Source organism: Martes martes (genome assembly GCF_963455335.1).
Source record: "Martes martes genome assembly, chromosome: 5".
Classification (NCBI taxonomy): Eukaryota; Metazoa; Chordata; class Mammalia; order Carnivora; family Mustelidae; genus Martes; species Martes martes.
The window spans coordinates 93,601,852-93,625,524 of record NC_137892.1 but is presented as its reverse complement, the minus strand read 5'-3'; the positions used below and the strand labels follow the sequence as shown (position 1 = coordinate 93,625,524).

At 39.5% G+C, this 23,673-nt stretch overlaps 1 protein-coding gene across 1 annotated transcript; it reads left to right on the top strand.

Moving 5' to 3' along the window:
• The first annotated feature begins 5,553 nt into the window (after nt 1-5,553).
• Nucleotides 5,554-14,041, top strand: LOC308343162 (UPF0461 protein C5orf24). Its single transcript, XM_080804160.1, has 2 exons — nt 5,554-5,876; nt 12,305-14,041. The coding sequence occupies exon 2, from the start codon at nt 12,308-12,310 to the stop codon at nt 12,872-12,874; it is 567 nt and encodes a 188-aa protein (XP_080660286.1). The 5' UTR covers nt 5,554-5,876; nt 12,305-12,307; the 3' UTR covers nt 12,875-14,041.
• Nucleotides 14,042-23,673: the final 9,632 nt, after the last annotated feature.

Sequence of the window (23,673 nt, the reverse complement as noted above, 5' to 3'; positions counted from 1 at the left end):
ACGGCTCAGAATGTACAGTTCTGTCCAAAAATATCTTCCTGAAGAAGCCTCTTAGTCTTAGATTTTGTTTGCATTTGGTATAATATAGGCGATAGGTGAAATAATAGTTCGTGTGCTAGTTGGCATTTTGTTACAGTGCACTCGTTTTACAAAATGGAAGTATAGAATTTAACAATGATAGCTAAGTTCTTTCCAAGTCATTGTAGACACTTTATTATTTGATATGTTTCATGTCTTACCAGCCTCGTTGGTGTACAGATGATGGTCAGCTGGGAGTCACAGTGCACCTGAGACCGCAGTCCTTCCTCTGAGGCAGGCAGCCTGGACATGTGAACTTGTTTGAGCAGAACCAGCTCTTAAGTACCTGGGATTTATAAATCCTATAAAGCCAGCTGTGCGATCTGTTTCTAAATAGCATATTAGTACTGTAAGGATCACAGACTAGAAAGCAAAACCTCCAAAGTTGTAACTTAGCTATGGGTGAGCTCTTTTCCCTAAGGTGCCTTCCTTTCCTTTATAAAACCATCCGCTGAGGTCATTTACTAACAGATAACAGTGCTTAAGATAGGAACTGGGGGGAAAATGGTAGTTGAATTCTAGGATAAAAAGCTACACTTTGTTTAGTAAAATGTTCTATTTTTGTTACTTTATTGATGATGGATGCAAAGCTCTTATAGCAGGCGAGACTTCTAAGTAGCTAGCCCCGGGTGATCCTTGAGATCAGATACTTCCTCTTGGATTGCAATCTGGAGCTACTAGTTCTTCAGATTGGTACATAGTTTTAAGAATTGGAATATGCTGGTATTTTTTTGTGCCTTCTGCTTCTGGCACAAAAAGCTGAAGTTAAGATGAGTATGTAAATATAAAGACAAAGAGTGAATGAATATGTGTGGAGGAGTGGAGGGGATGTCTTATCTTTTTATTCATTTTAGGTGATATAATCATCAGCAACCTTAATAAGATCTCTCTTGAGTGGGTTCTTTGTCTTGGGAATATGATCAGCATCTTACTGCTTAATGTTAGGCAAGTTCTCCACAGCTAAAGATGGCTACATTTCCCTCCCTAGTTAAAGATCCCCTGGTGTTTTCAATTACAGCTATTTGAAGGTCATTTTTTTTTCCCCCTCCTGTATCAACTTATAATTTTCCTCAGGCAGGAATCCAAGTAGAAATATGGAGAAAAATTGTAAACAAACATTTTCTTTGCAAAATCCCTGCAATATCCGTGATCTCACCTTTATAGTGTATTCTGGCTAAGCTGGTATTTGTGTACTTGTAAGTGCATACTGTCAAATCACATGACTGGAGAGGAATTTACTTTTTTTTTTTTTTTTTTTAAGATTTTATTTTAAAATAATCTCTTCACCCAGTGTGGGGCTCGAATTCACAACCCTGAGATCAAGAGTTGTGTGCTCCATGGACTAAGCCAGCTAGGTACCCAGAGGAATTTACTTTTGATTATTTTTCTTGACCTTACTCTTCTTCAGATATGGCTTCAGCTTATAGAAGTTCATGATTTTGAAGGTCTAGGCTTTCAAAATAAATTCTAACTTTGCATTAACCTTGGGGAGGAAAAAAAGTATGAGATAAAAAAATAAAGTTTTAACAATCCTTTGGAAATCTGGAGCTCAGAGTTACCCTTTCAGATATTATTAGGATTACTGTAAAAGCTAGAGTTTCAGAATGAAAAAATTCCTAACCATTTTTAATATATGGAAATAACGTGATAGTTCATGTTTTGAATATGAGACCCTTTTCACAGTTTTACCTATTATGGAATTAAAAAAATTGTGAGGATTCAGTATGAAAGATGGGCTTTTTTGTCCACAGAAGAAGCGTATCATTTTAACTTGGCACTTGGCAGTAGATGGATTTCTAGCAGCTTATCAACTCCAGGCACTTCTTAGCAGCCTTGGATTTAACGTGTCTGTGGCCTTTATTTCTGAATTCCTAGTGGGTGCTCAGGTGCCTGGGTCCTGCAGTTCAAGTATTCCTTTTTTTTTTTTTTTTTTTTCCCTGCAGTTCAAGTATTCCTGAAGGCATTATTTACTCTCTGTGCTTTTTTTTTTTAAAGGAAATATTCTTTTTTTTTTTTTTTTAAGATTTTATTTATTTATTTGACAGAGATCGCAAGTAGGCAGAGAGGCAGGCGGGGGGGGGGGGGTTGGCGGGAGCAGGTTCCCTGATGAGCAGAGAGCCTGATGCGGGGCTTGATCCCAGGACCCTGGGATCATGACCTGAGCTGAAGGCAGAGGCTTAACCCACTGAGCCACCCAGGTGCCCCTACTCTCTGTGCTTTTGCCTGTGGAAGTCTTCTGAAAGCTGAGACCCCTAGAACTGTATTTTGACTTTGCAAAAAGAGTCTTTTTTATCTTCCAGGCCAGCCCAGGGCCCATATCACCGATTTGGAAAGCTCGATGGAAAGAGCAGGGGAATGAATGCCTGGTAGTTTCAAGGAGAACACAAGTTCCTCTAAATGTTTAGGGGTCTAGTGGTGCTGTTTAAGTGTGTCTGGGGTGGTAATGATTCTGTGATACACGTTCAAGTTTAAAACTACTGATAATCTTCACTTTTATTCTTGGATTTTGACTGCCTGTGATCTAACGTGGTGGTCTCCAAAGTGGGGTACATGTATAGTAAGCCATTTGAAAAGCAAGAAGAAAATACTAGAGCTATTTGTGTTACTTTTAAAATCTCATCCTTTAAGTTGTTTTTTAAAATATATTTATTTCAGAGAGAGTGCTTGTGAGCTGGGGAAGGGATAAAGAGAGAGGAGGAGAATCCTCAAGCTGATTTCCCGCTGAGCACAGAGCCAATCCCAGGATCCTGAGATCAAGAGCCAGACACCAATCTGACTGAGCCACCCACACCCCCCATCCTTTAAAAAATTTTTTAGTAGCTTTTATAATATGTTATTTCACGATATGGTTTGCTTAAATATATTGGTTACAACATTGGTAAAACAGTTCACACACATAATTATAAATACATTTACTATATTGGGGTACCTGAACAACTTGAGGCAGGTTCCTTAAATGCTTTAAAATGTTTGTTTTTTTATATGTAAATAGGTGTGATAATATCTTTCTTCGGGTTGTTGTGAGGATGAGGTGAAATAGAACATTTAAAACACAATATAAAAGATATATATATAAAACATAAAAGATGGTGCCTGGGATATGGTAAGCATCCAGTTAAGTATCAGTACTATTACCATTACAATGGGTATGGGTTTTTTCATGCTCTCTTTCCATATTGCTCTTATTTTCAATATTGTTATAAGCTGTATACCTAGTGAGGACAGTCCACGGCTACTGATAAAGTCTAGAAAGTAAGATTCATTTTTTCTTTGTGTATCTTTCAGTTCAAGTGAAAGTATTTAGGTACACTTACTGCCACAGTTCAAAGGTCTCTGGAAACAGCGAGCTCCTGGCTCTAGACAAATATTCCTGTTATGGCCTTCCTTTTGCATGTGTACAACCACCATTTATCATTAAAAAATCTTATAAGCTGGTCATCTGTCTATCTGATCTGGCCTGCCCAGAGCCAGGCTGAAGCTGTTGGAAAAGGTTGGAATGAAAAAAAAAAAGCTGTTGGAAAAGCTGTTGGAATGAAGAATGTTGGATCAAGTTCTAATTGTATTTCAAGGGTATATACTTTTGAAGAAGAAACGTTGGTTGATAAGTCAGAGTATGACATTTAAAAGTGTGTTCTTGTTGCTCCTTAAGTGATGATAAATGGCTTTGCTCTTGAAAAAGCCTCTACATTCAGGACTAGTTGTTACATTTTATCTGTGTGTACTGTAGCACCTCATTAAGGCCAACCTGAGATGATTATGAGAAAACAACAAATTACTGCATTTAACATTATATTCTGACTATCAGCTTGCGTTTTTGTCTACCTCACCAGAATCTAAACTCCCTTAGGTCAGGGACCCTGTTAGTCCTGTATCCCCAGGACTTTGCATTCAGTAAATATAAGTTGGATTGAGTAGTTGCTTGTCCAAAATCATATAGCTAATAAGTAGTAGACCTAGATTTAAATCCATCTCTATTTTTACCCATTAGCTCATTTAATTTCTTATCCCTGCAAGGAGGACATTGTCTTCATTTCACACAGGGAACTTCTGGAAAGAACAGTGACTTGCCCAAGGTACCATAGGAGACAAATGGCAGAGAGGCATTCAAACCCAGCAATGTCTGACTTCATCTGTTATTCTGGCTACCTCTCCATTGGGCCTGCAAATCATTGGACCTTATTAGGACAAAAGTTCCTGTTTCTTAAGTGGTTTTATGTACAAATGCCATTTCAGACCAAAATACAGAGTTACGGATCTGGAATAGTCATGGTATGGGAGTGCTAAGTGCATTTTCAAATTCCAGTTCAAGAATAAAAAAGAGGACTTGAGAAAACCTGTTTTAATGTTTTTTTGGAAGGGTACTTAATATGTCCTCCAATCTGTACATATTTTAGCTGTCTTCTACATTGGTATTTTCCTTTTTATGTATGAATAGTACTGGTCTCATCAGTTCTGTTTTGTATTATTTCATAGAAGTAATGAGTCAGAGTATTTAGAATTGTAGTTAGGGAACTATGCCTGCCAGAAAATGAATGGACTAGCTTGTTTAATGTACTGTATTTGGTTTTCCTGTTGCTCCTGTCTTTTCTACTGGCAGCAGTGCCTGGACAAGTGCTGTGCTCAAAGCAGAACTCAGTACTCAGAATTACCTCCTCTAACAGTCTTCACTGCATAGGTAAAAAGGAGAAACACCACCCCTAGCCTCCTAGCACTACCTAGTAAAGGGTCTTCTCCTTGGTAGTGTTCCTAATTCTGGATCCTATCCTTTCTAGCATATTCAAATTCACAGGGTGAAGAACTGGGGAGACCAGCCCCTTTAAGTGGCTTGTACGTGATGACTGATAGGCTAGAAATTCCACAATAACTACATAAAGGGGGTGATTTTGTAAGCAAACTACTTCTAGTCCCAGTCCTTGTGATGGTGTAATGAAGAATATGGCAGTTCTGAGGTCATGAGTATAAAAACTTAAGAAAATTATAGCATGTCCCACAAAATGCAGCTTTTCATTATCACATGATCCTAGGGTTGAGGGTCCAATAGCCTTATATTATTTGAATATTACCCATTTTGTTAGCAGGTGGAGGTCTCATCCCACCTATCCATAACCAGTAAAGGGCAGAAGCTGAGTCCTTTCAACATGTTTTCGAAAGCATCTGACACATTAGGCATTAATCTTTACCAACAGCGATTAAAGGCACACTTTCTGGAATCACAGCTGGATTCAAATCCTGACTCCTGTAATCTGAATAATGGGGTCAAGTAGGAGTTCCAACATCACAGAATTGGGGTGAAACATCAATCCTGTAAGCAAGTTATTACCCCTCGTCTGTGTCTTCAGCCCATCCGACCCACACTGTCTCATCACAGCCTGAGCTGCGCGGGCCTAAGCCCCGCCCACTGCCCGTCCCCACGACGCGCAAGCGCAGCCTGGCTCCGGCGGCTACCCTCCCCAGGCTTGCGTGCTGATCGTCGGCGGGAGATTGGGTCTCGCGATGTGCGTGTGCGTGTGCGTGTGCGTGCGCGGTCCTTGCGAGCTCGCGCACGCCTCCCCTCGCAGTTCTGGGCTGTGGCGGCCTCTTCCTCTTGCGTTTGGGGCAGGACCCTGAGCGGTGGCCGCGGCGAGAGCTGGGAGCCAGCGTGCACTTCGCCGCCACCGCCCTCGCTGCCTGCCTTTCTGACTTGTGCTCTTCGCGCAGTGCCGAGGCGACGGTCTGGGAAGGGAGAGGCGTCGGCGTCAGGTTCCCAGCTGATGGGCAACCCCTGGGCTCGCTGAGGGGCCGGGCTACCAGCAGCTGAGGTAGGTGGGTGCGCGGGGGGTTGTCAGTCTGGCTCAGAGCAGAGTTAGGGCGGCTGGAGCTCGTGGAGAAGGCGAAAAGGCAGCGAGAACCGGCGCCCAGCCTGCCGGTGCGAAGAGGTCTCCGACCCACGTCTGAGGAGGGGCTCTGGCCCAGCCCGCAGCGAGAGGAGGGGCCCCGGACGTAGACTGCTCGTCCCTCGGCGTGGAGCCATTATTGGGGGGAACTGCCTCCGGCGGGGGGGGAGGGGTCACCCTTTCTTTTCTTTGAGAGGTCAAAATTAACAGTCTTCCCCGTCCCTCGTTAAATTAAAGCCTGCCGGCTTCGAGATGGACGTCTAGATGGAGTGGCCTGTGGACTTCTGCCGCTTGCAGAACTCCCAAGTGCAAGGATAGCGGGCTATGAATTTTGGTTGTTGGAGGGTACGCGACTCTTTCTCTGGTGTGGGCGTGTATCTTCTGCAAAGTTGTTAATGTTAATGCATTAGTAATCGCTTTTGGTTACAACAGCTAATACATTTTCAAACGCCTCTTGTCAAATAAGGATTCTGGTACGGGGGAAACTGCGCCGTGGGGCACAATTAAGGGGTAGAGAGAAGACAAAGAAGGCCGTTATTTATGATCTGTCGTGGTATCAAAACTTTCTGTGATGGGACAGGCTGCATGGCTTTTGGCATTTATTTTGGCTGTTGGTGAAAAGATTTTCTGAGTAATGTGGGTCACAAATGGGCTTTTATTTAGAGTTATAAAAACATATGATTCTATATAATCGTTACAACCCAAATGACCTGAAATAAATCTGAGAATTTTTTGATGTTTGATCTTTGGAAGAGACCACAACTTGGATTTCTTGAAAGGAAGATTTTCTCCGTGTTTAGAAAGCTTCAGGAGTGCTTTGTGAAGTTAATAAAAATAGTCATAGTTCTTTATGTTGGCAATAATGAGTACCACATTCAAGAAAAGGGAAAAGAATTATTTCGTAAAGAATGGCTCACCCAGAGACTTCCGAGTTTAAACACAGTAGAACAGCATCAAAGATAGCAAGTTTTAATGTGTGCTCTTTTTTTCCCCTTAAAGATTTACTTATTTATTTTAGGGGGCGGGGGGAGGGGCAGAGGGAGCGAGAATCAGAGGCGGACTCCCCGCTGAGTTTGGAGCCGGACGCTGGGGCTCAATCCCACGACCCAAGCGGAAATCAGCAGTTTCTCAACCGACTCAGCCTCCCAGGCGCTCCAGTGTGTGCTTTAAAAATTCTAATTTAGTCATAATTAAAATATATAGAAGCTCTTAGTTGACTCCCTTATATTCAGTGAACTATTTTTAAAGGTAATTAACCTTTGATAGGCTACACGTTCAGTTATGTAACTCTTGGCTTTCTTCAGTCCAAACTTTATAGAAATGAATTCATTCTCTCTTTAAGAAATGTGGCCTGCATACTTTCATTGAACTCTGTACTGTGTTATGGGAAGACTCTTACAAAAAAGAACAGTATGCCGCCAAGCCCTGAAGTAGGAGACATTATAATAAGTGTAGGATTAAGTAATGCTTGTATATATAAATACTGCTTACAAACATATATATCTTGTGTATGTGTGTGTAGATGATGATGCACAAAAGGATCTAATGCTGTTGATTCCCATCTGAAAAGGTTGAACTTCAAAGTAGAAAGGGTGGGTTTTAACTCCGTTTCCTTTTTAGTTAACTACATCAGTAACTGTCATAGTAGATTAATTTCTTTTCCAACTTTTTTTTTTTTTTTTTTTTAAGAAAAATGGAGAGCTCAGGGTGTGGGTGAGCAGAGTGGGGAGGGGCAGAGGGAGAGAGAAACTTAAAAGCAGTCTCCACACCCAACTTGAAGCCCCACACCTGGTTTTATCTCACGATCCTGAGATCTGGACCCTAGCGAAGTGCAGAGTGGGACACTTAACCAACAGAGCTACCCAGGCGCCCCTCTTTTCTAGCATCTTAATCAGTTATTGAGTAAGCGCAATACTGTACTGATTTTTTTTTACTGTATTGGGGAAGGAAAACAGAACATGTAGAAGACTTGCCCTTAGAAATGTTCCTTAAGTCAGTGCCTCATTGTTTTTCCATTGGAATAAACTACTCCTGTTTTGTGTTCTAGTGCTAAGAACAGTGTTTTGCATGGACTTGGCTCTCAATAAATGTGAGCCGTGTCAGAACTAAATTAACATAATACAAACCAAATGCCTGAATTCCTGGAGAAGATTAAAGTAGTTGGTGAGGGGTGCTTTTCTTTCTTTCTTTTTTTTTTTTTAATTACAGGTCTACTTTTTAAATAGTGTGGGGGTTTTTTGTTGTTGTTTGTCAGTGTTTGTTGGTATCTGAGTAGAATATACATGGCCATATCTTTCTAAGCTGGCTCTGTATCCTGAGTGCTAATATATGGTGAGTGTTCTGCTAAATTAAGAGGAAGTAAAGTTAAGGGAAGTAAGATCCAGAGGAAAGGTTTTGGTAAATTAATGATAGGAACTTAAAAGGCATAAAAGGTAAAGCACTGAAATAGACTGTAGGAAGAAACATTTTCTTCCTTTACTGTCAGTGCTGGTTGTAGAAGGGAACTTGTACCTTTCTACCTCTTTTTACTAGAGTTTTCCGTTCAGCAGGGTGATTTCTGAATGATAAAATTGAAAAGGGGGTCACTTTTTCTCTTAAAATCTTCTCAGAGATCTGTGTTTATCTTTGTTTTTGCATGTGGTCTCTAGTCCAACTTTATTGGCAATAAACTAGTATTTTGATTCCTGTGAAATTCCTGTTTATATGTCTCAATTAGTTTATAACTTCAAGGGGAAAGGAATGTGGTTAGTCCCCTCACAAATTCCAACGTTAGCTTTTCTTCAGTTTGGAAAACAAATCTGTTTGACTTTGTAGATGTTATCAACAGAAAGATTTGTGGATATTTGGAGAAATATGAGTGAAAGAGGTGAATAAAAAACAAGAATATGGGGCGCCTGGGTGGCTCAGTGAGTTAAGCCTCTGCCTTCGGCTCAGGTGGTGATCCCAGGGTCCTGGGATCACGCCCCACATTGGGCTCTGCTCAACTGGAAGCCTGCTTCCCCCTCTCTCTCTGCCTGCCTCTCTGCCTACTTGTGATCTCTCTCTGTCAAAATAAATAAGTAAAATCTTAAAAAAAAAAAGAATATTTTGTTTAGTTAATTTATTTTTTAAAGATTTTATTTGACAGAGAGGGAACACAAGGAGTGGGAGAGGGAGGAGCAGGCCTCCCACCGAGCAGGGAGCCCGATGCAGGGATCATGATCCCCACCCCGGGATCATGACCTGAGCCAAAGGCAGATGCTTAACGACTGAGCCACCCAGGCGCCCCTATTTTATTTTTAAAGATTTTATTTTTATTTGAGACAGAAAGAGCATGAGAGCGGGGTGAGAAGCAAAGGGAGAAGCACACTCCCTGCTGAGCTGGGAGTCCAGCATCTTGACTTGAGCTAACGGCAGATGCTTAACCGACTGAGCCACCCAGGTGCCCAAAAACAGGAATATTTTAAAGTGGGTCTTAGGTTTTCATTTTCGTATAGTTGGGTCATTCTCATGGTGGGGGGTGAATTTTTACTCCCCCACCCCCGCCCTGCCCCAGAATATTTGGCAATGTATGGAGAAACTTTAGGTTGTCAAATTGGGAAGGAGAAGAAGAGAGTGTAGCTACTGACATCTAGTGGGTAGAGGCTAGGGGTGCTCCTAAGCATCTTAAAATACACAGGACACCACCCTCCCAAACCCCAAGAATTATCTTGACTCAAATGACAGTGCTATTATTGAGAAACTCTGATGCAGTTATATTATGCTGGAATTGTTGGTACTGATGTCAGATTACCTGAATTCCTGTTTGGCTTTACCATTTCCAAATGTGTGACCTTGGCAAATTGATAAAAATCCCTCCCATTTCTGTAAAATAGGGCTAATAATAGTATGTTCCCATTAGAGTTGTGTGGATTAAATCAGATACTGTGCAAAATGCCAACCTTATTACGTGACACATAGGAAATGTTCAAAAACTTAACTTTACATTTGGAACACATCTTGATCTGTTTTTATTTTGGAGCTGAAATTAGAATTTGAGCTGGTGAAGTGATAATCTGTTTCTAATTGTATCTTTGGGATTAAGCAAAGAATTACTCCTTTTAATATTTGTGTAATTCATTTAATTTGCTTTGTGTTCTCAAGTCTGTAAGGCTTCTGCTATAAACAAATAGCTTCTTATTGTAGATATTCTTCTTTTATAGTTAAGAAGCCAGCTGTGGGGTGCCTGGGTGACTCAGAGGGTTAAACCTCTGCCTTCAGCTCAGGTCATGATCTCAGGGTCCTGGGATCAAACCCCACATCTGGCTCTCTGCTCAGCAGGGTGCCTGCTTCCCCCTCTCTGCCTGCCTCTCTGCCTACTTGTGATCTCTCTCTCTCTCTGTGTCAAATAAATAAATAAAATCTTAAAAAAAAAAAAAAGATTTTAAGCCAGCTGGTGAATAGCTCTGTATCTGTTGATTTTCAGTTCTGTGACTTGATTCCCATTTCCTTTTGCCTTTATAACTGAGGTTTTGGTGCGATTTTACATGTGTGGTATAGGCAAACATTAACAGCTTATGGGCTAGATCTTTTTTTTTTTAAGTTTTTTATTTATTTTTTATTTATCCATTTGAGAGAGAGAGAAAGCATGAGAGGGGAGAAGGTCAGGGAGAAGCAGACTCCCTGTGGAGCTGGGAGCTTGTTGCGGGACTTGATCCTGGGACTCTGGGATCATGACCTGAGCCTCGAAGGCAGTCCCTTAACCAACTGAGCCACCCAGATGCCCAATGGGCTAGATCTTACTGTATACCTGTGACTCTTTTTCTAAATCTGAATTGGAACCCATATATATATATATATATTTTTTTAACCTTATTGGAATATAATATTTTAGTTTCACTCCACCCATTTTCTGGGGCGCGTGGGTGGCTGTCCGTTAAATGTCTGCCCTTGGTTTGGGTCATGATCCTGGGATCCTGGGATCAAGTCCCAAATCGGGGTCCTGGGATTGAGCCCCTCGTTGGTCTTCCTACTCGGTGGGGAGTCTGCTTCTCCTTCTCCTTCTCTGCCTCTCCCCCAGCTCATGCTCTCTCTCTCTGTCAAATAAATAAAATCTTAAAGAAAAAATATTTTCTGTGCGACTAAATGATATGGCTGTTTAGGGCTGGCCTGTTATGGTACTGGTCATAATACATACTTTATAAAGAGAAAAAAATCACAGGGATGTCTTCACAGACTAAACAGAGACTGGACTCATTGTTAATTAGTCACAGGGCTCTTTTAAGGGAAGAAGATCCACACGTATTTATGATCAGGAAGAAATTGCACATACAGCTTTTTGTCTTGATAATCATACCTTTAAAGTAGGAAGTATTTTTGTTGATTGTTACCCATATTTTTGTAGTGTAATTCTCAGTTGTATAAGTGTAGATTCATTTTAGCTAATGGAAACCTTTGTTCACCTTTCCTATTCGTACTTCCTCCTGTTTGGATAGTTTGGGTTAAAACTTTGTTTTTTGGGGTTAGTTTTTTTTTTTTTTTAATAGATTAGTTAATTTAAAGGGAGTATCTTGAGAGATTGTGTTCTTTGCTTGGCACATTCCGTGGTTTGTAAAGTGTGGCATACACTAAGGATCCTTTTTTTTTTTTTTAAGGTTTGTTTATTTGAGCAAGCAAGAGACATCGAGAGCGCATGCGCGAGTGGGGGAGGGGAGGATAGAGGGAAAGAATCTGCAGACTGACTCCCTGCTGAGCGCGGTGCCTGAAGCAGGGGCTCTGTCTCAAGACCCATGAGATTATGACCTCAGCCAAAACTAAGAGTTGCTTAACTGAATGGAGCTACTCAAGCGCCCCTACACTGAGGGTTCTATATCAATAATAAATTATAAGGAAGAAGTGTCCACCTTGTGGCAACTGTGGTTAGATCATAAGTATATGTGAGAAATAAAGGGCCAAAAGAAGATATTCTAAGAATGTTGGGCAAATGAAAAAAAAAAAAAAAAGAATACTGTTAATAAGAGTTCTTGTTTTTGTTGTTACTGTTTCAGGGTTTCATAATCTAGGAGAAAAGAACCTATAAAATGTAACAGATTTATTCCCTAGTTAGTCACTTTTCCAGTTCTTAAGCAGAGAACATTATGGCTACTAATGCGTATTATAGTTGAGTTATCTTGCATGACTTGTGTCCATACACATGATTAAGTTGAGGAAAACAAGTATCTTTGAATCTGCTGATGTGTGTTTGTTTATAAGTGGTCTGGAGTCCTGCCTGTCAGTCTAATTTTAGGTAGCCTGCATCCGTTTTGGAAGACAGACTATTTTCCCACTGAATACTGTCATACAGGTATATATTTGTATATGTGTATTTATGCATATTTGTCTTTTATTTTTGGTAGAAAATGATGCATCCTGTTGCCAGCAGTAATCCAGCTTTCTGTGGGCCTGGCAAGCCTTCCTGCCTCAATGAAGATGCCATGAGAGCTGCTGATCAGTTTGACATATATTCATCCCAGCAAAGCAAATATAGCCACACAGTCAGCCACAAACCAATGGCTTGTCAGAGGCAAGACCCATTAAATGAAACACACTTGCAGACTACAAGTGGCAGAAGTCTAGAGATAAAAGATGAACTAAAGAAAAAGAAAAATCTCAACCGATCTGGTAAACGTGGCCGACCTTCAGGAACCACCAAATCCGCAGGATACCGTACCAGCACAGGCCGGCCCCTGGGAACCACCAAAGCAGCTGGATTTAAGACAAGTCCAGGCAGACCTCTGGGTACAACTAAAGCTGCCGGATACAAAGTCAGCCCAGGGAGACCTCCAGGTAGCATTAAAGCTCTATCCCGTCTTGCCGATCTTGGTTATGGCTGTGGCACCGCTGCTTTTCCTTACCCTATGATACATGGCAGAGCAGTTCATGGGGTAGAGGAAACCAGCAGTGAAGTCAAGCCACCCAATGAGTGAATGAGGCAGGAAAGGAGGGCCAGGTTTAGAAGGAATATTGTGAATAATCCCAAAGCTTCTTGGTTTTATTTTGACATAGATGATTTTGTGGCCTGGGCTTTCCAAATTTGTTTTCCTGTTTGATTTGTTTTCCTGGTTTTGCTCAGAAACTGCCATATGCTGACAGATGCACTCAGGGCATGAGCAGTGGCATTGTATTTGTATATAGGTTCAAGTGTAATACCTAACTAAGTCATTTTTGCTTTTCCTTTAGAGTTCTGGTTGTGTCTCATATTTCATTACTCCTTTTGGACCATTCTAAATAGATGCTTTATGTGCTAAACAACTGAAACCATTATATCTATTAGTTTGTGAAGTAAGCCTACAATATAATAAAGATAATATCCAAGGTATTTTTTAACTGATGGAACAAAGCAAACTAATGATTCAGGATTACTTGAGGTAATGGCTGTGAGTTTTTGTAACATTTATTTTCATGAGACAGGACACAGATATTTGTATGCTTTGGCATTTCCATAGACTTCAGATGTTAACAATCTTTTAATGTTCTAGGTTTAAGCAGCAGAAGCTTATTTATTTTGTTTTATTGATTTACATGGTATTAATTGATTTAACCATTATTCCTAGAAGAATTCTTGTGTTTGCTTTTCAACATTGATACGTTGTTTATCTTTTAATTGTCTGAGAGCATATATACCAAACACTACAAGCAATTCGTATTTACAGAAAAATTAAGCTTTTTGAGAAAAACTGCACATTACATTTCTGGTGAAATATGCATTCTGAGAATAGCATACTTAATATAATAGAAAAAGAAACATTCTTAAGGTTTGCATGTAGCTGTAGTCACTACATTTTGCCTTTAAATATTTAGTTTTAAAGCATTATACTTAAAACATTTATTAATGTTGTTCATTTATTCAAAAATTTTTTAGTTTTTTCCTGAGAAATTGTCCCATTGCATTAGCACTTACTGTGGTTTCAGGTTTATATCTACCAAAGGACACAAATTGAATGGTAGAGTCTAAAACTGGTATAAACAAAATGCAATTGTCTGTCAGAACCCAAATATTAAGAAATATATAGGAATCCATCTATGCATGAATCATGTAGAAATATGTTGATTAGTTTAATTAAAAATCTAATTGTGGCTCCAGTGGGACCACTTCATCCAAAAGAAAATCTTTTCCAGCAATGTTTGCTTTAGAAATAAGGTAGAAAAGAAAAAGTGTTGCGTAGATGAGTATGATAGGGACAGAGAGAAATCACTCTTCTCCCCCTTTCTGAAAGTGATAGTCTTTGTTAATACACATTTATTTATTCTGAGTTTTTTCTAAATAAACTATTACAAAGTTTGGATTTGAAAAAAAGAAAATTCCACTCAAATTGTGGAATTTTAAATGCCTTTGAGATTCTAGTGTAGATTTGCAGGACCCAAAAACTTTTTAAATAATTAAAATTTTAAAAGGGCGCACATTGTGTTATTTGGGCTTGCTCTCAGTTAATGCAAACTCTCATTGCAAACGGATGTCATGTTTCGTACCTTTTCATCAGGAAAAAAGCAGCAAGCCTTCAGGTGTTCCAGTGATATCTGACACAATGAGCTGGACTTAACGCTGCTCTTTACAGTAAGAGGTGTTAAATTGTACGTGGGGACTGTGTTTCCACTGGCATCTAAGACAGTGACCTCAACAATTTTAGCTTTGCACAAACCATAGAGAACAATATTGGATGACTATATAATTGGTTGTAACATTCTGGCAGCTAAATTGCTACAAGAGTTTCTCTTTGCAGAAGCTTAAAATATAAAACTTTGAATAATTTACTCAGAACAGTATAACTTCTGACACACGCAAATGCTTACATCTTTATTCATATGTTTATCTACTTTTGATATATATCTGTCATTTAGCTGTTTCTCAAGTTGTTGTTCAGCACATGGTGACTTAGAAATTCTCTTTTGAGTTCCTGAAAACAGTTGTTTCATTAAATGTTCTACGGCAGGGCAATATAGATCACTGTCAAGGATTTGGTTGACTTTTGTTTTATACTATGTCTGTTTGACAATTCCCTTTCAGTTTATTTTCATTCCTGATTTTGTTGTACATACCCTTCCCTTTCTCTTGCCTTTGCTTCATTCATTCTTTGCCCTGCCTCTTTCCCCATCCTCCAGCACATCTACTCAGTGGTGCTGTGCTGTGTGTCAGAAGATAAAGCAGGTGTATTATTGTATAATGAATTTTGTATACATGTTAATGAAATGGTGAAATCAGCTAAAGGAATTCTGTTCATAACAGTGTTTATTAATATCAGGAGCTATGTCCCAGGAAAAAAAGGGGGCAAATGGCTACAGTTGTGAATGGTTAACATTGTTTAGAGAGCTGAATTTTCTGTTCATGTAAGCATTTACCTGGAGTATTAGATCTGTATGGTGGTGAGCATCTCCTGATTCCACTTCCTTTTCTCCTTGTGAACAGTTTATTGGTGCCATGCTGAAGAGAAAGACATCTAAGTGATAACATGAAGTCTTAAAATATAAAATATTTTTACTTCTCTATAAAGACTACATTGTGCATCTTTTGTAACACTGTCTCTTGTCATGATAAACACTGAAATAGCATGTTAAACAATTGCCTATACTTTAATATAATCAGTTGGGGAAAACTGGCCTTTTCCTCCAACTGTGTGATTGTTCCTTGAAAGGTAAATTGCTAATTTTATATTGTATAATTCTGTTCTTCACAAAATAGGTTTCACTATTCTATATTAAAACTGTTGGTCAGAAAATGATCTGCTATCCAAGTAAGTTTGCTTTACTATTTTCTTTGAAAACTCTTTTAACATGCCTTATTTATTATCATATTAACAAATAAGCAGCTAATACAGATGAAATTTTCATTTTTTGACAGATATAACCTTGCATAACTAATCTTTAGTATGGGATGATTTTGATACTATCTTTGGAGTTTTGCACTGGATATAAAAAAAATACTGGCACAATGTATTGGAAGAAAATAAGTATCTGATTAATTTTTAATATTTGGGGACATTTTTAAAATCACTGTTCAATTAGACTAAAGTATTCTTTATATTTTTTATTTACTTTTTAAAAGAAAATATCTGTTAAAGTAATAAAAGTAATCTTCATTCCAAACTGATGTTTGTGTGAATTTACATGTATATTTTCATGATGTAATAGAGTTTCTTTGAGTTAAGGAGGAAAAAACAATTATCTGGATCCGTTTATTAGGTTAAAGGTGATCCAGCCAGTGTAAGAAAAACCAGTGTATGAGCTAAAGTTAAAAAAAAAAAACAACCTTCTCCTTTATATTCTAAGAAGCTTTAAAAAATAATTCAGGGGATGTTGGCGATACCTGCTGCTCTGTCGGTCATTGTCTCTATATGCAGTAAAATTTTATCCCTTCATAATATAAAAATTCACAACAGTTCAAAACTTTTCCTTGGACCTAAAATATTGAGATGCTATTATATTTTTGTTTTTATTATGGCTTAACTATATGCTATTAAACTCTAGGATGTATCTAAATCTTTCCTTTGCTTTTCCCTCCCCCTCCTCCAAAGTAGGTAAACCTGTACTCTCACATACAATGTATTTAATTTTTGGAAAATTTAATGCTATAGTAAATCAAGTGTGTGATTTATAGTAATCAGACCACTTTGATTCTTTAAGTTTCACAGTTTCCTTTTTCCACAGATAATTACAGAGAAAATAATTACCAATTAACTGATATAAGCACGCTGTCCTCTGCTGTAAAAAGTCCGAATAGATACTGTGTATGTTTTTATGTCCATGAACTTGAGCTACTCGTGTGCAATTATGTGTATGGGAATGGAGTAGTGTTCATGATTTGTATCTACATCATCATATGGATGTATATTTATTAATAAAGTCATTGCTTTAAAACCAATTATGTTTACTGCTTTATTTTCTTAGCACAATATTTGTGAAGTGGACGGATGGTAAGTAAACCTTTATCATGACAGGATCTCATATTTTCTTGGCTGTGCTTTCTGAAATCTGTCCCTCTATACTTTTGTTTTTCTCAAAATAGTAATATTTATATATCTGAAATTTAAAATCCCAACTTATAAACAGATCTCATGTTGTTTGCTTTTTCTTCGCATTATTAAGATGCAGCAGGCTACTAGTTCTGCCATAGGGTTATATTTAAATTTTAAGTGTGGTTGATCTTCTTAGTTTAAAAAATTCAGGTAGTGGGATGCCTCGGCAACTCACTTGGTTGTGTCCGACTCTTGGTTTCTGCTCAGGTCATGGTCTCAGGGTCCTGGGATCGAGCCCTGCATCCAGCTCCACTCTCCACATGGAGTTGGCTCAAGATTTTCTTTCTCTTCTCTCCTGTTGCTCCTCCCCCTGCTTGTGTGTGTGCGCTCTTTCTCCCTCTCTCAAATAAATAAATCTTGAAAAAAAATTTCGGATGGGGGTGCCTGGGTGGCTTGGTCAGTTAAGTATCAGACACATGGTTTCGGTTCAGGTCATGATCTCAGGGTCATGGGTCGAGCACCCTGTCCGGCTCTGCGCTTGGCCTAGAGTCCGTTTGTCCCTCTCCCTCTGCTCTTTCTCTCCTGCTGCCTCCCCCCCATTTGTGCTTTCTCTCTCTCACAAATAAATAAAATATTTCCAAAAAATTTCAGGTGTTAAACATGGCTAATTTGTTGTTGTTTTAATGTGGATTTGTTTTTGTTTTTTGGTACAAAGAGCTTGCAGGAGGAGGGAGGGGGTGTGGCAGGGAAGGGCAGAGGAAGAGGGAGAAAGAGAATCTCAGGTAGGCTCCATGCCCAGTGTGGGGCTCATTTCATGACTATGAGATCATGACCTAAGCCATAATCAAGAGTTGGTCACTTAACCGACTGAGGCACCATCCAGGCACCTCTGTTTTGATGTTAACGTTAGGGAGAACAGTAAGTGCATGCTTTGTTAAATATTGGAGCTATAAAAGGAAAACACTTTCTCCTAATTTTTTGAACATATAATTTCATTTTTTATTTTCTCCAAAACCTGCAGATCACCTAGATGAGAGGTTTGCAAACTAAGGCCCACTGCCCATTCTTGTAAATCAAGTTTTACAGAATAGCCATTCGCAGACAAAGGTTGTGTATGGCTGCTTTTGTAATACAGTGGCAGAGCTGAGAAGTTTTGGCATAAGACCAGCAAGGCATGAATTATTTACTAATTATTCCTTTATGAGAAAGTTTGCTGACCCCTCATTTAGAAAGATAAATTGGAGTAGGAAACATGAAATTTGATGCTGAATTTCAAAACCTGAGCAAATGGCTTTTTTTGCTTTTGAATTATTTTAAATATTCTTCAAATTATACTTAAAAAACATTTTTATGTGTGCTTTTCCTCAAATTGTTGAAGTACTTGGACTTCTCCATGAGAATGTGCTGTTGGTTAGGAAAACTGTTCCTAATCTGGGAAGAGATCTATACCATCATAGTACTGGATCATTTGCTGTGGCTCAAAGGATTACTTAGTTACTCACAATGTCTTTACCACATTTTCTGTAGCTCTTTATATAGAGTTTTATAGGAAAAACGTATTTGTTCACTGTAATTATAGTTTCCAAAATTCTCATTCTCTGACAATTGTCAGAAAGCAAATCAGTGTCCCCTTTGTTTGACAGCCAGCCAATTGAAGATTTATGGGTTGAAGAGAAAGCAGTCTCCATTTACCATCTAGAATTTATGCCTCGAATATTAAGTTAACAAACTTGTGGTTTTGATCCCATTAGTCGCCAACAGTGTGAGAGTCAGTCACGAATCAACCTTTGGGAAAATGTACATCAATTGGAATTTAATAATTTTTAAAACAATATAGAAGCATGAAGTTTGGACGAATACATAGAATGTTACACTTTTGCTAACGATGTCCTACGAGAATGAAAGTTGGTCTGCTGCCACCATACGCTTTCCTTTCTTAGCACTCAGATTTCTTTGTTCTGAGTTTATGAGGGTTTCATCCTTAATATCGGACAGTCCTGTTTCAAGATTGTGTCACAAAAAAAAAAAAAAAAAAAAAAAGATTGTGTTACGCCTGGGTGGCTCATTCGGTTAAACATCTGCCTTCAGTTCAGGTCATGATCCCAGGGTCCTGGGATTGAGTCCCATGTCAGGCTTCTGCTTGGCCGGGAGTCTGCTGCTGCCTCTGCCTGCATCGCCCCCTGCTTGTTCTCTCTCTCTCTGACAAATAAATTCTTTTTTAAACTTTTTTTTTTTAAGGATTTTATTAATTTATTTGGCAGACAGATCACAAGTAGGCGGAGAGGCAGGCACAGAGAGGAAGGGAAGCAGGCTCCCCACTGAGCAGAGAGCCTGACGCGGGGCTCGATCCCAGGACCCTGAGACCACGACCCGAGACAAGACCGAGGCTTCAACCCACTGAGCCACCCAGGTGCCCCCTGACAAATTCTTTAAAAAAAATTAAAGATGTGCATCACAAGTATCTCGTGAAGTGTATGGGAATTTTAATGCCTGATTTCTGTAAAAGCATTAGAGTAGTAGAGGTAAAGAGACAGAAGGGAAATGGGGTAAGCTGTTGGTGAACAGAATACACTACAACGTGGCCTTTTTGGTGATAGCATTTTAAAGAGTCACCCTTGGGGTGCCTGGGTGGCTCAGTGGGTTAAGTCTCTGCCTTCGGTTCAGGTCACAATCTCGGGGTCCTGGGATCGAGCCCCGCATTGGGCTCTCTGCTCAGTGGGGAGCCTGCTTCCCCCTCTCTCTCTGCCTGCTTCTCTGCCTACTTGTGATCTCTCTGTGTCAAATAAATAAATAAATAAAATCTTAAAAAAAAAAAAAAGTCACCCTTAAAGGAGCTTATGGTGGCTTCAGAATTAGTGTCAAACTTAAATCCTTTCTAAAAATCAAAGCACAAAACCCCCATTGGAGTCAAAGTATAATAGGGTACAGTGATAATGGCTTTAGTATAGTACTTGGCATAAGTAATAAAACACTTTACATGCTTCCATCAAATTACTGCTGTTTTGTTGAATGGTGTCAAAGGAATTGGAACACCCCTGTTAGTGGTAAGAAAATTTGAATCCCATGGAAGTTAAATAATTTACCCAGAATTATACACCCAGTAAATAGTAGTCAGCAGGGGCTCTTAACCACAATCTTCTACTCACCATTGGAAAATTTTTTAAGTGGTTCTGCTTTTAGTAGTAGGTATTTTTGTACTGACCCTGAGATAAAATAAATGTTGCTTTGAAAACCTAATATATTCATTTTGTCTTCATGCCAGTAGCTCTTCTCTTCTGAGATCTCAGGAGCTCCAAAGTAGCTTCTTAGCAAAGAGAGTGACAGAAAAATTAGACTTCTCTTTTTCTTGAATTTGTTTTTTTCTTTTATCTTTTTAAGGTTTTATTTCTTGGGGCACCTGGGTGGCTCAGTGGGTAAAAGCCTCTGCCTTTGGCTCAGGTCATGATCCTGGGGTCGTGGGATTGAGCCCCACATTGGGCTCTCTGCTCCTCAGGGAGCCTGCTTCCCTTCCTCTGTCTCTGCTTGTGATCTCTGTCTGTGAAATAAATAAATAAAATCTTTTTTTTTAAAGATTTTATTTATTTATTTGATAGAGAGATCACAAGTAGAGAGGCAGGCTGAGAGAGAGGAGCAAGCAGCCCCCCTGCTGAGCAGAGAGCCCAATGCTGGCTCGATCCCAGGACCCGGGATCATGACCTGAGCTGAAGGCAGAGGCTTTAACCCACTGCGCCACCCAGGCGCCCCTAAATAAATAAAATCTTTAAAAAAAAAAAAGAATGCTGTTTGAAAGAAAATAAAAGGCATTAAAAAAAAAAAGATTTTATTTCTTTGACAGCCAAGCAGGGAGAGTGGCAGGCAGAAGGAGAGAGAAGCAAGCTTCTGGGGGGAGCAGGGAGCCCGATCCAGGGCTTGATCCCAGGACCCTGGGATCATGATCTGAGCTGAACGTGGTTGCTTAACCAACTGAGCCACCCAGGTGCCCCAGGAATTTATCTTTTTCATTACTCTTAAAATCTTTAGTCCTTTCTGTTAGGTGTTTACTGCCATATGAGCTAGGCATGTTTTTGTGTACAATTGGCCCATTTTGTCTTTGAGCTGCCTGGTACTGGTTAGTGACTGCTAAGAAATTGGTACATGATATATATTGTCTATCATCTATCCCTTTATCCTTGGGCCAGCCCTCACAACAGTTCTTTCTTTCCCCTTGTCTTTTTTTTTTTTTTTTTTAAGATTTTACTTATTTATTTGACAGAGATCACAAGTAGGCAGAGAGGCAGGCAGAGAGAGAGGGGGAAGCAGGCTCCCCATTGAGTAGAGAGCCCGATGCAGGGCTCAATCCCAGGACCCCGACATTATGACCTGAGCCAAAGGCAGAGTCTCAACCCACTGAGCCACTCAGGCGCACCCCCCCACCCCCGGCTTTGTCGTTTTTGTATTGGTTTTACTTGCTAAAATTTACTTGTTAATTTGCCTCAAATAACCTATCAATCTCTTCAAGGAATATACTTTTAATTAGTTTTGAAAGAATCCTAGTTTCTATATTTACATGACCCTTGGCTCATAATAATGCTGCTTTTGATACTGGAAATTTTAATCTCTTTTTATTAGGTTAATGTATTTCTGAATATCTGAAGTTTCTCATTTCTTCTGCCCATCTGTATATCCCATGTATTAGGATTTACAGTAATGATAGGGTTTTCTTTTTTAAGATTTTATTTATTTTTTTAAAGATTTTTTTTTTTTTAGATTTTATTTGTTCATTTGACAGACGGAAATCACAAGTAGGCAGAGAAGCAGGCAGAGAGAGAGGAGGAAGCAGGCTCCCCGCTGAGCAAGAGCCTGATGCAGGGCTCGATCCCATCATGACCTGAGCTGAAGGCAGAGGCTTTAACCCACTGAGTCACCCAGGTGCCCCTAAAGATTTTTTTTTTTAAGGTAATCTCTATACCTGTTATAGGGCTTGGACTAACAACCCTGAGAGCAGGAGCCATGTGTTCTTCCAACTGAGCCAGCCAGGTGCCCATACAGTAATGATAGTTGTAACAGAGACCCTGAAATGCAATGGCTCTGATAGAGGTAGACTTTTTCTCACCACATAAATGTCTTGTGCAGTCTTTCAAAGACCTGGTCTCCAAGTGACTTTTGCCATTTTAAAAACATGTTTCCAAGATTATTCTGTTTTTCTTTTGGTTGGCCTAAAGGAAGGGGCTTTGGAAGTTCAGGCCCTTTAAGTAAGTTGTGTCATTTCTCACAGTTCTTTGACTAAAGATTGGTCACATGACTGCTTATGACTGCAAGAGGCATTGGGAAATCTAGTTCATTCTTGGCCAGCCACGATCAGTTATGAAGGGAGAGAATGGGTTTTAGTGGCTATCTTTACCACAGCCTTATAGGTAAGTCTTGTGAGCTAAAGTTGGAGTAGAACGAGGAAGCAAAATGCTACAGATTACTTGAAACTAAACTGAGATTTTTAAAGCTAATTTAAATCATTACTAGATGTCATTTTTTTTAACAAATGTTATTCATTAAAGATTTGAGTGCCATCTTTGGGTCAAACACTTTAATAGAGTGCACTAGACTAATGGTTTGTAGTCTAATGAAAGGATCAGCTAAGTAAACAGACAATTATACAATATAATTAGTGCTATTTCTGGAGTAAATGGAGGAGAAGGCTATAAGAATACTTAAAATGAAATGACATTTAAGCTAAGCACTGAAAGATGAGACGGAATGATGTAAGGAAGAGGGGAGAGTATTGAGACAACAGGAAGAAAACACACAAAAGCCTGGAGAGCATGATATTCTTCAATAACGAATAACTGTATGGTGAGTAGTAGTGGTGAACAAGGGTTGAGAAGGAGAGATGAAATGGACCTGATTATAGAAGGGCCCAGAAAAATCAATTTAAAGAGTTTCTATTTTGAGGACAATGGTGAGCCATTGGGAGGTTTTAAATAAGGGAATAACTTACATTTGTAGTTTAGGTTGGCTTGGAGGGAAGAGGCAGGCACAGCGGTCAAGTCTCATTTGGGTGAGATACTAAGATTAGATTTGGGCAGTGGGGAAGAGAGGGGAGAGATTGTGATCGGAGACACGTAGTTGTTAAAACCTGGTGTCAGTATTGAGGAGAAAAGAGAAATCAAAGATGGTAAATGGTGGGGGGCACTTGGTTGGCTTATTTGGTAGATCATGTGAATCTTGATCTCTGGCTTGTAGGTTCAAATCCCATGCTGGGTGTAGAGGGTGTAGAGTTACTTAAAACTAAAATCTTGGGGCTCCTGGGTGGCTCAGTGGGTTAAAGCCTCTGCTTTCAGCTCAGGTCATGATCCTGGGGTCCTGGGATCAAGTCCCACATCGGCCTCCCTGCTCAGCGGGGAGCCTGCTTCCTCCTCTCTCTCTGCCTCCCTCTCTGCCTACTTGTGATCTCTATCAAATAAATAAATTTTAAGAAACAAAAAACTAAAATTTTAAGAAAAATTAAAATAATGAGTGATGACATAGTAGTGACTGAAGGAACATGTGAGTGTTTGCATGGAGGGAGTGGTTAGATGGAGCATATCCAAGCCAAATATGATAACTAAGATGGCCTCTGCCTACATCAAAATGTTTTTTTCTAAAATAGCCCAGGATCTACCCCTTGGTGGATGATAGTAAATACTGGTTTTTATAGCTGATGGAAGGTGCAAGGCATAAAGGAACTACTTTTTCTCTTTCTTTTTATGTTATTTTTTGTTTTTAAAAGATTTTACTTATTCATTTGTCAGAGAGAGAGAGAG

Coding starts and splice junctions, on each gene's coding strand:
- LOC308343162 (XM_080804160.1), top strand. CDS start 12,308: ATGATGCATCCTGTTGCCAGCAGTAATCCAGCTTTCTGTGGGCCTGGC.